The sequence below is a fragment of the Aptenodytes forsteri genome, unplaced genomic scaffold, assembly GCF_000699145.1.
Source record: "Aptenodytes forsteri isolate BGI_AS27 unplaced genomic scaffold, ASM69914v1 Scaffold119, whole genome shotgun sequence".
In the NCBI taxonomy this organism is placed as follows: domain Eukaryota; kingdom Metazoa; phylum Chordata; class Aves; order Sphenisciformes; family Spheniscidae; genus Aptenodytes; species Aptenodytes forsteri.
In genome coordinates this window covers 10,000,786-10,013,310 of record NW_008796165.1, presented here as the reverse complement: position 1 = coordinate 10,013,310, position 12,525 = coordinate 10,000,786, and the positions used below count along the sequence as shown (strand labels likewise).

At 49.0% G+C, this 12,525-nt stretch overlaps 1 protein-coding gene across 1 annotated transcript in view; it reads left to right on the top strand.

Moving 5' to 3' along the window:
* The first annotated feature begins 4,300 nt into the window (after positions 1–4,300).
* The window catches only part of DHCR24 (24-dehydrocholesterol reductase), a 19,097-nt gene continuing 10,872 nt past the window's right edge, over positions 4,301–12,525 (top strand). Inside the window, exons 1-2 of the mRNA XM_009287499.2 lie at positions 4,301–4,387; positions 5,518–5,565. Of these exons, the coding sequence (XP_009285774.1) occupies positions 4,301–4,387; positions 5,518–5,565 (135 nt within the window). The remainder of the gene's footprint in view (positions 4,388–5,517; positions 5,566–12,525) is intronic.

The following is a 12,525-nucleotide window of genomic DNA, read 5'->3' as shown; positions in this document are numbered from 1 at the left end:
GCCCGCAGCCCCGGCCCTGGGGAAAGAAAAAAGAGAGAAAGAAAAAGGCAAAGGAAACTCTCCCCGCAGGCACTGTATTGCTGTATTCTGCTCGTTAAGGAGGCGACTCGCTGGGGGGGAATCTCATGGTCGGCGAGTGCTGGGGAGGGAAGGTCGGTAAGGCTGGAAGTGCCCCGGGTGTGTTGGTTCGAGCGGTGGTGGCACTGGTGCTGCTCCTAAGGGACGGGTAGCACAGAGCCCGGTCACCCCCGGGGCACAGGAGCCAGGGAACAGACGTATCAGGGACCTGGAGAGAGCTTCGGGCTGCAGAGCCCATGAGAGGTACCCCGTGCTCCTAAGGGACGGGTAGCACAGAGCCCGGTCAGGCACAGGGCACAGGAGCCAGGGAACAGACGTATCAGGGACCTGGAGAGGGCTGCAGAGGGCATCACTACCCCGTGGGTGGGACACCTCTGCCCTGTGGGCATCACTACCCCGTGGGTGGGACACCAGTACCCCACAGATGGGACATCACTGTCCTATGGGTGGGACACCCACGCTGCAGCATGGGGGGATCTCTGCCACAAGCTTGCTTTGTGACCGCTTCAGTTCTCCTCACCTCTCTGTCAAATGCCAGTATTGCCCCTTTTTTCCCGTTCCAGCTGGATCTTTTTGCCCTGCAGCATCCATGAGGATACCTGGATGTTAAACAAGCCGAGGGTGCTCTGATCTGAGGTTCAGGATGGTCCGTATGACTGGCACCTGGCTTCATGCACGCTTCCTCGTCACACAGGTGGAGGTAGATTTTATTAGCAGCTGTCGTGCTGCTCTGTGCTATTGCTGTGCACTCTCACAGATCCATTGCATTGCTCTTGAGCTACAGCTGAGCATCACTGACAGACAAAGCCATTTCTATGGATACATCTGCGCCGTAGCTGAACCCTGGGCTGCTGTTCCTGCGCTGCTTGCAGCTCCTCACCTTGCTGGTTCAAAAGCAGCTAAGGGTTTATCTGCACAGACTGCAGGGACTGATGCAAAGCCCCGTTGCGAAATTCGTATCTGCTTCATGTATGCTTGGCAGCCACTCAGCCTAGCTGAAAACGTGTGAGTGTGCAGCCCCTTTTACCTGCAGACACTGAGGCGTTTGACAAATGGTAAACTGAGGCACGGGAAGGGCTGGTTCACACGGGGCTGGCCCTGTAGCAGGTTGGGTCTCCATCGCAGAGGAACATGAGGCAGGAGTCCCCGAAGCCAGCACCCCAGCATGGCCTCACCCCCTGGGCTGGGATGCAGCAGGGTCCTTGAACCCCAAGGTGCAAATCCCCAACAACAAATCCCACACCTCCTCGAAACACTGTGGTCATCACTCCTTGGCAGGACAGAGTTTGGCCCCGGGGATCCCAGGAGCGAACAACTGGATTCCTCTGTCGCAGATACACCAGTGCTGAGCACTCACGTTAGCATCCATGAGTGACGCAGGCACTGTGAATCACCAGTTCCCCTATTAAAGGACCATGAAACATCGTCTTCTGCTCATTACCTGCTCGGATATTATGTTTAACGGAAATCTGATTGTCAAATGGCTTCTGAAGCACTTCAAGACAGTGTTTGCACATGGCTCTGTGTGCTCTTCCTAGCACAGGGCTGCAGAGCGTGAGGTGTCTCAGTGCCAACACATTGCTCTGGCCCTTTGGTCCTCCAGCCCCATAACTAGCTGGCATCTTGTGTCTTCCCCAGAGAGCTGGCCTACAGGCAGCCACAAACTCACAACAAACATTTTGCAACAGGGCAGAAGCTGTAAGTGCTGAGTGTGCCCATCACAGAAGAGTGCCAGCACCTCTGTCTGCTTAGCAGCACCTTGGCCAAACTTCATTTTCCCTCTCTGAGAACTTTCCTGCTGGTGGACAAGGTGCTGCAACGCATCACAGGGCACGGGCAAAGGGCTTCTCCAGAATAAAGACAGAATATCTGTACAAAAATATGTAAAACATCCCATGCACAGTGAAACCGCAGTGGAGAAAACAAGAAGATATAAAAGACAGTTACAGCCCCTGCAAGAACAGGAACAAAGGAGGAACAGAGAAAGAGAGATTGTTCCAGTAATTGCCTCCCCCAGGTAAGGATGCTGTGCCTGATCAACGCTGCTGGCACAGAAAAGTACTGCTTTTTGATTCACCGTTCACCACATTTTGTTGCTGCAGCAAATCGCATGTAAAATAGTGTATTTCACTGTTATAATCAGTCTAAATAAGTTAGCTTTTTCAATACCTCTCTGTGTGCGCGCATGCGCATGCATGCACTTTCTGCCCCATCACAACAAGGTGGTTGATACCAGACCACCAAGTCAAGTGTGAATTTGGATGCACCAGGGCACCAAGTCCAGAGAAGAGGAGCCCAGGCTCCCTGCCAGGGCCCTCATACCTCGGACGGGAGTGTCAACACCCTGGGCCAGGTCACAGGTCTCCATCCGTGTTTTGGCACCCGGGCCACTCTCCCCGCGCCCAGCTGCCCCCGACAAGCACCGCTCAGGGTGGTGCTGCCACCCATGACAGAGCCACTAAAGAGCCACTAATGAGGGCTTAGGGGACACATCTCTGCAGGCATAAGGTGCCCACGTTGTCTAGATCCATAGAGAAGCCATTCCCAAAGGGGCTGGCACACCTCGCGTTTCCCCTTAGCACAGGCCACTGGGCACAGCAGAGGTGGGTGCAGCCTGCCAAGCTGATAAGGGGCTACAGCACGCAGCCGTGAGGATGCGCAGATGGGAAGGAGTTCCTGCACCCGGCACACGTAAAGCAAGGGAGAAACCTCCTGCTGTTTATCTTTGCCTTAATTTGCATCTTTTTAAAATGCCTAATTAGTTGCATTAGTTGATAGACTGGCTCAGGCACTCCTACCTAATCCAGTAAGTAAATCTAGGCATTGAAAATATGTCCTACATCTTCAAATGATGCAATGTTCACCAGTGCCCTTACACTTATTTGGAGTTGAACCTGCAGCTGGCCATCGATCTGTCTTTGGTGGTTCTGCTATATGGGAAGCTGGAGTGTTTGGGACTACTCATTCTTCCTCTCCAGCAGGAAAAGCCTTGCATTTGGATGTGGAAGGTGATCATCCCCATGACCACAAAGTGGTGTTTGTTTGTTTTGGCCAGATTCACCAAGAAGTACTCTTTCTGTGGACAGCTATGTTTTTGCCCTGAGACTTTATTGACTCCAGAAGCCCATTTTGTACGTAATATATCTTATTACTTAGTTCCAATGGCTTTTACTGGATTTGAATTATAACAGAAGAGCAAGAGGTGTATAAGCTACATTCAGCTCGATCACTTGTTTAATATCTGTTTCTGAAATGGTTTCTGCACTAGCTATGTCCATCATCTAGCAAGCCTCTGGACCCAAAACCGCTGAGTGTTTTAAAGCTTAAATGTGTGCTAACCTGACCATAACGGTGTCCTAACCAGCAGTTTGTAAAGCTGCACCATGCTGAGGAACGTGGCTGTGGTGGGAAGTCCCGGAAAGGGAGAAGTACAGATACCCTCATCCACAGAGAGCTTTATGGATGAGCAAGGATCTCAAATTCCTTCTGCTCTTCATTTGGGACTTGTGTTAGTACAGGAGCACCAGGCTGACGTGCCACCTCCCGCTGAGGCTGTTGTGTAGATGAACGGGCATGATAAAGTTGTGGGTTTCCTGCAAAGGAAATTTCTGTGTTGCAAATCGGGACAGTAAGAGCTTCCTAGAAGCTTTCCACCAAAATCTGCAAAGGATTTGAAATTCGCCTTAAAAGGGGTGGGGGAAAGAAAGAGTTAAATCCTGATGCCTATGCTTAATCTTTAGTCAGGCAAAACTTTTCTTGAGCTCCTGGAGATTTTTGCCTTAGGGAGGCCCCACGTGCTCTGCACGTTTCAGGTCTGAGCTTCTTTCTCTGGGAAGAGGTACAACCGTTGTGCTAACGCGCACATAACCCACCACCCAGCGTGTTTTACACGCTGCAGATGTTGCGGCTCTGCTAGAGCATGAGCTGCCATCTGGTTTGCGGTGAAGAAACATCGATTTTCAGCCTTGTAGGCTCTTCAGTCAAGCTTGATGCCGGTCGTGAGTGCAGCCATCACACCTGAACAGAGGGAGCTATCAAAGATCTGTGCTGGCTGCTGAAACATGGCAGCAGTTAGCTTTACTCCACACATTGAATATCTGAAGATGGAGCTCCTGTGTATCCTTGATTCCAAATCCTGATGGTCAAAAAAGTAGCACGCACTTATAATCAAAGACAAAACTGGCTAAATTTGCTTTCCAGTGAACTCGGCATTACACGCGGGATGAAGTCCAGCTACCCTGACATCCCCAAGACCCTATGCAGTCTTCATGTCTCCACTGCGCTCAGCTATTACAGTGGTCTCCAGGGAGTAGGTAATGGGCTTATTTTTATTTTTTTTAGCATAAAAATGCAAAAGAGAAGCTTAAAAGTAGCATTAATTATGATTTTTAGCAAGAGGATAGGGCAACCATCTAGCTCTTCTTATTGCCACCATGTGCGGAGCCACAGGGAAGCCCTCAGTGTCCAACACACACCCATCCCAGATGCTCCACGGCTGGTTTCCTTTCCCAGTGTCCCCTGCATTATCTCACCTCCTGATCTGGCATGGGGCTGCCCACAAGCACTTGCTTACATCAGTGCACTGTGCTGGGAGGTTGCTGAGGAATATTATGCTGCCAGCAAACCCTGCAAGACTTTTGTTGCAGGCATGACAGCCTGAGGAGATACGCAAGGTATGGCTGAAAGGAGAGGGAGCACTTTTTATTAGTCTAAGGGATATATAGCTGGAAAAAAAACAAACAGGCTTTCAGGCACAAAAGCCCTTCTGCAGGTCAGAGTATTTGGGGCAGCACCTGGTGTCTGAGGGTTATAGGTGGTGAGGCGTATGGGAAAGGTGCTGTGTTTCTTACGCCAGCTTAGGAGGTAGGTGTTGTTTAGCTTGCTTCTCTTTTCTTCACACCACGTGGTCTCCGTTTCAAACAGTGAATGTCACTCTTCCTTCCAGCAGCAGTGATGTTGCTCTGGCTCTACTGCTGTGCCCAAAAGCTTGTCTGCTTTCTTCAAAGTTTGTCTGCAATATCATCCATTGACCTAGTAAAAGCTGTTATTTCTGCCTGCATACCTTGCCTCGCTGTTAACCTGGAATATTTACATCTTCTTACCCGAATTTCTAGGTAACTGGAGACAATTTCAAAATCCTGCAAAAATGACAGGAGGTGAGTTTGGGAAATAAAGGGCTGCAACTTCTCCGTAATGGCATTAAAAGTGTCAGAGACAGGCTGACTGCGGATATCAACACACATCTCCAACGAAGCCAACGGCAGTGCCGTGGCTCCCTCAATGGTGAATTTGGCTCACACTCTGGCTAGCTCTGTAGTTTAAGGCCCCAATCCAAATACGTTCTCCTGATTTACTCCTGAAAGAAACAGCAGTAGTGGAAGCTTTCTCCTATGGAGGTGTAGGAGCAGGTTGCTCCTATCTCTTCCCTTGATGTGTCAGAGAAAAACAGTCCCTATACTGGCCTGGGAGAAAGAGAAGGACGTGAAGGTGAGTAACAGACGTTTATAAAGATGCACGTGAAGAAACACATGGAAGACATTGCCTAAATTACTTACCTTCAGACTGAAAAAAAAGGTCTCTATCTCCCATATCCAGATGACTTACCATCAGCATCTCAGACTGTGGCAGGACCTCAGAGAAAGCACCCATAAGAAGTAGCATCCCTGAGACAGAGACCTGCCATCCCTGATGGAGAACATCGGCTTCCCTGTGAAGTCATCTGGGACCCAGAGAGTTAATCATTCTCCCCCAAATGTATCCTGTCCTTTCCTTATCTAGGAGCTAGCCTGGCTACTCATCTTATTTGAAAGAGTGTAGTTTCACTTCCCCGGAGGTGTAAATACTCCTGTGCCAGAAAACTGTCAACTCTTGTTGGCGGGCGACTCCTTGCCTCGCAGAGGGATGAAACTCTCCTCCCTCGGTGATTCACTGTGCTACTTCCAGCAGGAGGGAGAGCTCATCCCAGCCCCATAATCTCCATCGGTCAGGATGTGAACGGACACCTCCATGCAATGAAAGTTCAGAGCTTATTACAGGCTCTTAGCTGATACTAGAGATAATGGTAATTAACCGCTCTGGGATGACAATGGTTTATTGCTGGCTGATCTCCCGATGCTTTTCTTAAGCATTTTGTAAAAAAATGGGCCTCGACGAGGATGGAGAAGGGCAGAAGGAGACAGAAAGCAGTTGTGAGTCTCCAGCTCAGCACACGAGGCTTGAGAAGCACACCTAGGTTTTAACGTGAGCTGGAGGCAGGATCTGTGCGTTTACCCATTCTAAGATCTATTTTGGGAGTCACAGGATTTCTGTGTGGGGTATAGAAAGGCCACTGCTCCCCATCGGCACAGTTTTGCAGCCATCACATTTCTGCGCTTGCTAGAGGTATGAAAAAAATGGGTTTTGATTGTGTCAGGAGGTACTGAAATCACTGTCTCATTTTACTAGGTATTGCTATAATCAAGTCTGCCAAACTGAATTTTACAGGAATTTCTTGTATTAAAGGAGACTGAGCAATCACACCTTCATCACCTTCCCATGCAGACACCTTTGCCGATCGCTTATTTGCAGGGGTGAGGACCAGTCTATTTATTCAGTCCTCAGTCTGAAATCGTTCCGTATCTCCATGAGATGATCCACACACGGGAGCACGTCTTGTCGCTCGATAGAAAGGGGCAGGACCCTCTTCTCAAAGCCTCCAGCTTCCTTCTGCTCAGCTCCATACACATGGGAGTCGCTTCCCAACGTGGATTGCCACCAAGGCACATCTGCCGTCGAAAGGAGGCAAGCAACTTGGAGGGAAGTAAAATGCCTTAACAAATATCGGCAATCAGCTTTTGACCTGATTTTATACTGAGTTTTCTAGTGAAAAAGGGGCATTTGTAGTCTATCAGCATAGCACTGAACCATATTAAATACGCCTCCATTTATCTTCAATAAGACTAATACGGTTCCTTATTATTGGAACAATGGTATATTTTTGTCACCCTTAATTATTAACTTATCTGGCTGCGATTGCTTCGCTTATGAAAAGGATATGCTAGGTAACTATAATAGCTATACAACTCTTATATAACCAACATTTTAAACTGGTTTTTTTCAGCCGTTCTTTTCCTTTTTTGCTTTGCTTACAGCTTTTCTATTTTTCTTTGGCATAGGTAAGTAAACCCAAAGGGCTAGATCCTACAGTTACACTGATGTTTTTGGAGCACGGCCTGGAGTTTTATCAGTTTACATCATCTGGGAGTGGGCCCATGAAATTTTTAAAACGTTGAAATAAATGAAAGCAGACAGGTGACGGAGTGACAGCACCAGACGGAGAGAATGGTGACGGCCAAGGCAGTGAAAGTCTTAGCTTTATTTGGAGGAAAAGGGCCCACAAGTACATCTGGTACCGGGAGGCTAAACACACACGCAGATTTGCTGGGAGCTGAAAACGGGAGAAAAATGTAGCCTGTACAGAAAAATAACTTCCAGTGTTTTCCTCTGGTGACATTGGCAAGCCTTCATGGCCACGTTAGCCCCGAATGCTTTTTGCATGTTCCCACAGCATTTGCCACTCCAGGCAAGAGGAGGCCAGAGGCAAGTGACGAGAGAAGGTATCCTGGAGACGTTCATCACCAGCCATGGTTCACAATTGCCTTCACGACAAAGTTCACCCTGGGCATCTTGGAGACCACTGGCACCCGTGTCCATTATATGGAGATATATATATACATCATGAGTCTGAAATAACATATTTAGTGCACAGGGTGGGCCTTTCAGTGACTGCAGCTCCTTTCTGATGCCCAGCACAGTCGGTGTCTCCAGGATCTCACCAATGGAAGGAGACAGGGGACCGACACCACTTCTCCAACTGCTGCCCCTCCTCACTCTCGGACAGCCTCATGCCCAGAGGGGCCATGAAGCCAACTGATGGTTGCCCGTGAGCTCGCTCTCCTCCACTGCTCACCCACGAGGAGTGCGGCCTCCCTCAGTTTGTAGTTTCAGTGCTGGAACCCCAGGTCCTTCAGCAACCAGCTCACCATGCCAGCTAGTTTGCCCCAGCCATTTCATTTTTGCTGCTGAGGACGCTGGCCCCAGTGACAATGAAGGGAGGGCTGAATTCCTTTCCCAGCCCGGCTCTCTGTTTTGACAAGTGATTCTTTTTATAAATCCCAGACAGCGTGTCTTTTCACAGGCAGTTGTAAAGCTGGATTTAATACACGTCAGAGAGAATACACGAAAGCTCTCGCACGTTCTGCAGCATGGTTTTTTTTCAGCAGCTCTGTGAACATGCTGACCAGCAGCTGACCTTGCCTCCTGACGCAGTGCACAGCCACCGAAGGATGGGCCCCATTCTGCCATCGCTAATGTTCCAGATTTCACTTCACACCCTACATCTGCTTCCTCCCAAGACGACAACTGGGGTTCCACCAGCTGTCTACAATAACTCATTGCTGGAGGAGCGGGGCCATGCAACACAGCCAGTATGCAAGCACATAGGGTACAGCCCAGGCATCCTTGGCTCCTTGTCCTGCCTTGCAGCACCAGAGTTATTCCTTCTCTTGGAGAAGCCCTTCCCAGTGCAAACAGGGTGAGTGCAGCCTTGAGAGGACAAGGGGAAGGCAAGGAAGGAAGAGCAAAGTCACCCTGAGGACCAGGTGTGTTGAGCAGGCTGGGCTACAGCCACCGGGAAACCCTTCCCCATCACAGATGTTAAACAAGTCCTTCCACATCAGATTAGGTCCACCTACACCTAAAATAGCCTAATCATCCTGAAGATCCTTCTCTAAGCCTTCAGATGGTGTTTCACTTTCCCTGAGAGCTACCTGGCCATTTCTAAAGTAACTATAAACCCATTGTCCCTTTTTGATCGATTTTCCGACAGCCACCACAGCTACAGTTGTTGTACTAAACCCTCTGCCCTCCTCCTCCTCAAGTCGTCATGCATCTCTACTCCCTCACGCGAAATATTTGTGAAACCTGAGAAGCAGGTCCTGGATAATGGATATTCTATTGCTAAATACCTTTCAAAAAACAGCATCTGGAAGCTGGGCAATCAAGCAACATAAGATAAACCACATTCTTCCCATACACCCTCTAAAGAGGTTTTCTAAGGTACAGCATGCAGGTTTCATGAATCAAACATCAGTAGAAATGTCTCTGCTGTCTTTTGAAATCTCCTGGGCCTTGCAAATGTGCATCCAGGTAGAGAAAGGTCACATGGAGCCACTCCAGTTCCTAAGTCCCTGATCTTCAGACAGGTAGGACTGTCACACCAGCTATTTTCCATTTAGATTTACACTATCAAAAGGGTTTAGCAGTGTTTGGCCACCCTTCCCCCTATTCCTTGGAAATGTACCCCAATCCCAGCACGTGGCTGCCAGGTACAAGCTTCTCCTGCCCGTTACAGCCCTGCTCCCCCTGAGAAAGGCACAGAGCACTCCCCAGACCAGGCTGGCTTTAAAATCTTGCTGTGCCACAAAGCGACTTTTTTCTTTCAGAGGTGATACCTAAGTATGTGTCATCCCTCTGGAATATTCTGGCAGTTGGTCTGATATCATCAGTCTATAAAACAGCTGATAATATTCCCCTGTATTTTTTCCTTCAAGCTGAAGTTTGACATTTTTCCTCAATTACTGGATGTACGAAAGCTCTCAAGATTCGTTCAGCCCATATCCAGAACAACACGTGCCAACCTGTCAGTGTCACACAGAAAGCCCCACTCCGGCCTATGTCCCCCAGCAGGCTTTTCCTTCAAGGCGACCGAATATACTTTGGTTTTCTCAGTAGAGGGAGCTTCTCACACAGCAGTTTGAACACCACATCCCTCCAACCCTCTGAAACCACCTCCCGTTTCTGACGGTACCAGCTCTGTGCCAAACAAACGTGCAGGAAACCTGAAGGTAGGTGATTAGGGAAAGGTACTCGTAATTCCTAGTAACCATGGGCTGGTTTGTTTATTGAATTAAGAAGGCTGCAGCCTTCCCAAAGTTCTTTATTAGCTTTCATAACTATGACTATTAAAATGCCTGTCCTTTCGACATCCTGGTACCACTCAACAGCAGCTCTGTGGCAGTCAGTACCAGGGCTATGAGAGCTCGCGTGAAAAAAGGGCTTTCTAATGCTTTTCAGTGCCTTTCTTTGCTTCCACTGAATGCCTCTTGATACTTTTCTTACGGAGACAGAAGTTTTCAGCCTACTTTTGTCTGCAGCTCGAATGCTCTGTACATTATTATCATGTCCCTTTTAGCTGTCTCCTTAGACAAACAGCTGCATCTTTTCATTCTTTTTTCGTCCAAAAGCCTTTGCACAGTTCTTACTAAATCCTGCTTGGTAACGAAGAGAGTCCTGCACAGTATCGGCAGGGCGATCTGTGGTGAGCTCTCACCAAGGAGATGGGTATCTCCGGCACAGTCAATGAGAGGCCCCTGCCCTGCTCCCTGCACCCCACTTACACAAGCGTGTGTGGGGTGAACTCCACCAGAGAGCTGATCCAGGCAGAAAAAAATTGATCTAAAAAACAGTCCAATTCTTCAGTCAGATCAGTTCCCCAACCTGTTTTACTGAGTGACAGGAGAAGCATTTGTACTGCACAGCGTGCCCAGAATGGCATGAGTGGGCGGATGGGATGGCAGGAGCTGGAGGGAGGAGAGGAAGGGAAGCGGACTGCTTTTTTAAGAAGCAGTAACAGCTAAAACACACTTAAAATGTTAATTTAATTGAAGAGACCAGGGATTTTAGTCTTACCAAAGACACCAAGGGAATCTTAGCTTTTCAAACCAGATTTGCAGATGATGTTTTCCTAAGCCTACATAGATTGTTGGATGATGTTTTGCTCACACCTAAAATAGCTAAAATTTAAAAAGTCAGCATTTAAAACATCTGTCTCCCCTTCCCTCATCCCCTTCTGATTCCTGTGTTTTCTATGCTTGGCATCACTAGGTACACAGGTGATTTCACCATAATCTTAATGGTGATTCACTCTTCTGTTTTAAAGCACGGTTTCACATTGCAATCTTTGAGCTCACCTACTCCCTGCTTGCTGCCCAGGGCCTTACAAAAACAAGAGCAGAACATGGAAAACATTAGAAATACTTTTAATGGGTCTTCATAAAAACAATTTCAAAACAGTATTTACACTGAAGGTATAAATATCCCCTTATGAATAAATGATGCTCTTATCCAATAAGCCCTGCACTTGATCACACTCAGATCAAGAATAATTATTTAGCTCCTTCAAAGAGGTTAAAATAACCTCTCTTAGAGCATGGAAAACTTCTTTTCCATGCGTAATTCCAGTCAGCAGACAAATCAGTAAACAAAAGCAGATAAGATCAACTCAGATGTAAGAAGGCACAAGTGCAACAAATATAATTTGGCCGTGAATAAATTTAGGCTGGAAATCAGGAGGCCATTTTCAAACATCAAAGCAGGGAAGTTTCAGACCAGTCTTTCAATAAAAGCAGTGGGACAAAAAAATGAACTGAGTTCAAAACAAAGCCTGTGCGTTGTCTGAAGGAGAAACTACAAGGTGTGGCTGCCTGCCATAGCTGAGCTCTGAACCTTGATGCAGCAATCCCTCACAGCCTGGTGCTCCCGAGTATCTCCTGTGGCAGCTAAAGGCAAAGGTGACTGTTTGTCCTGCTGACAAAGAGGCGCCATTTGACACGTTAGTGTGGTACGTCACCGTGGTAGTGTCCTCACGAAACACCTTGACACCATGTTTCTCTCTGAACCCCGCGGTGCTGTGGCAGGGTCTCTCTGTGCCACCCCGGTGTCCCTGACGGCACTGCGCTGCATCAGCACCTCCTGGGGCAGTCACTGCCTGCGGGGCACCTCTGCCACTGTCCTCTCAAACAGCACACCTCTTGAGGGACATCACAGATTTTATCTTAAATAATGCCTTTTATCTTCCTCACAGACTTTATATACCTTCCCTCCCACTGTTTCCTCATGGAGATTGGGAGGAGAGGAATTTTCTGCCAGGGTTTTAGAGAGCAAGACGTGTTTTAGAGGGGGGTATCTCCCTCTTCCTTCTAGAAAGTGGACTGCACTTCACTTTGGGGTTTCTGTGGGAGACACCTGCGCTGTCAGGTTCACTAGAACCGAAAACAACATCATGAGCGTGCCCAAGAGAGGCGTCCGGAGGCGTTTTGCTCCTGCTCCCCAACCCAAAGGCACCAGGGCAAGCCCCTTGCTTGAGGGACACTGGCCACCACAGCACCTCCACCACAGAGCTGCCAAGGGCCTGTCCCCAGCCCCATACCCCGCTCAGCCGTGACTGGGGGGGTCTCCCCTGCCCCAGGCCCTGTCCCCTGCCTCATGACCCGTCCCCAGCCCTGGCCGGGGGTCCGACCCTGCGCCGGGCCCCCGCTTCCCCATGGGGGGACGCCCCACGGCGAGGGCAGCGGGCCGGGCGGGGGCCGGCGGCCGCGCGGGTTTGGGCAGCGCGGGGCGTGCCGGGAG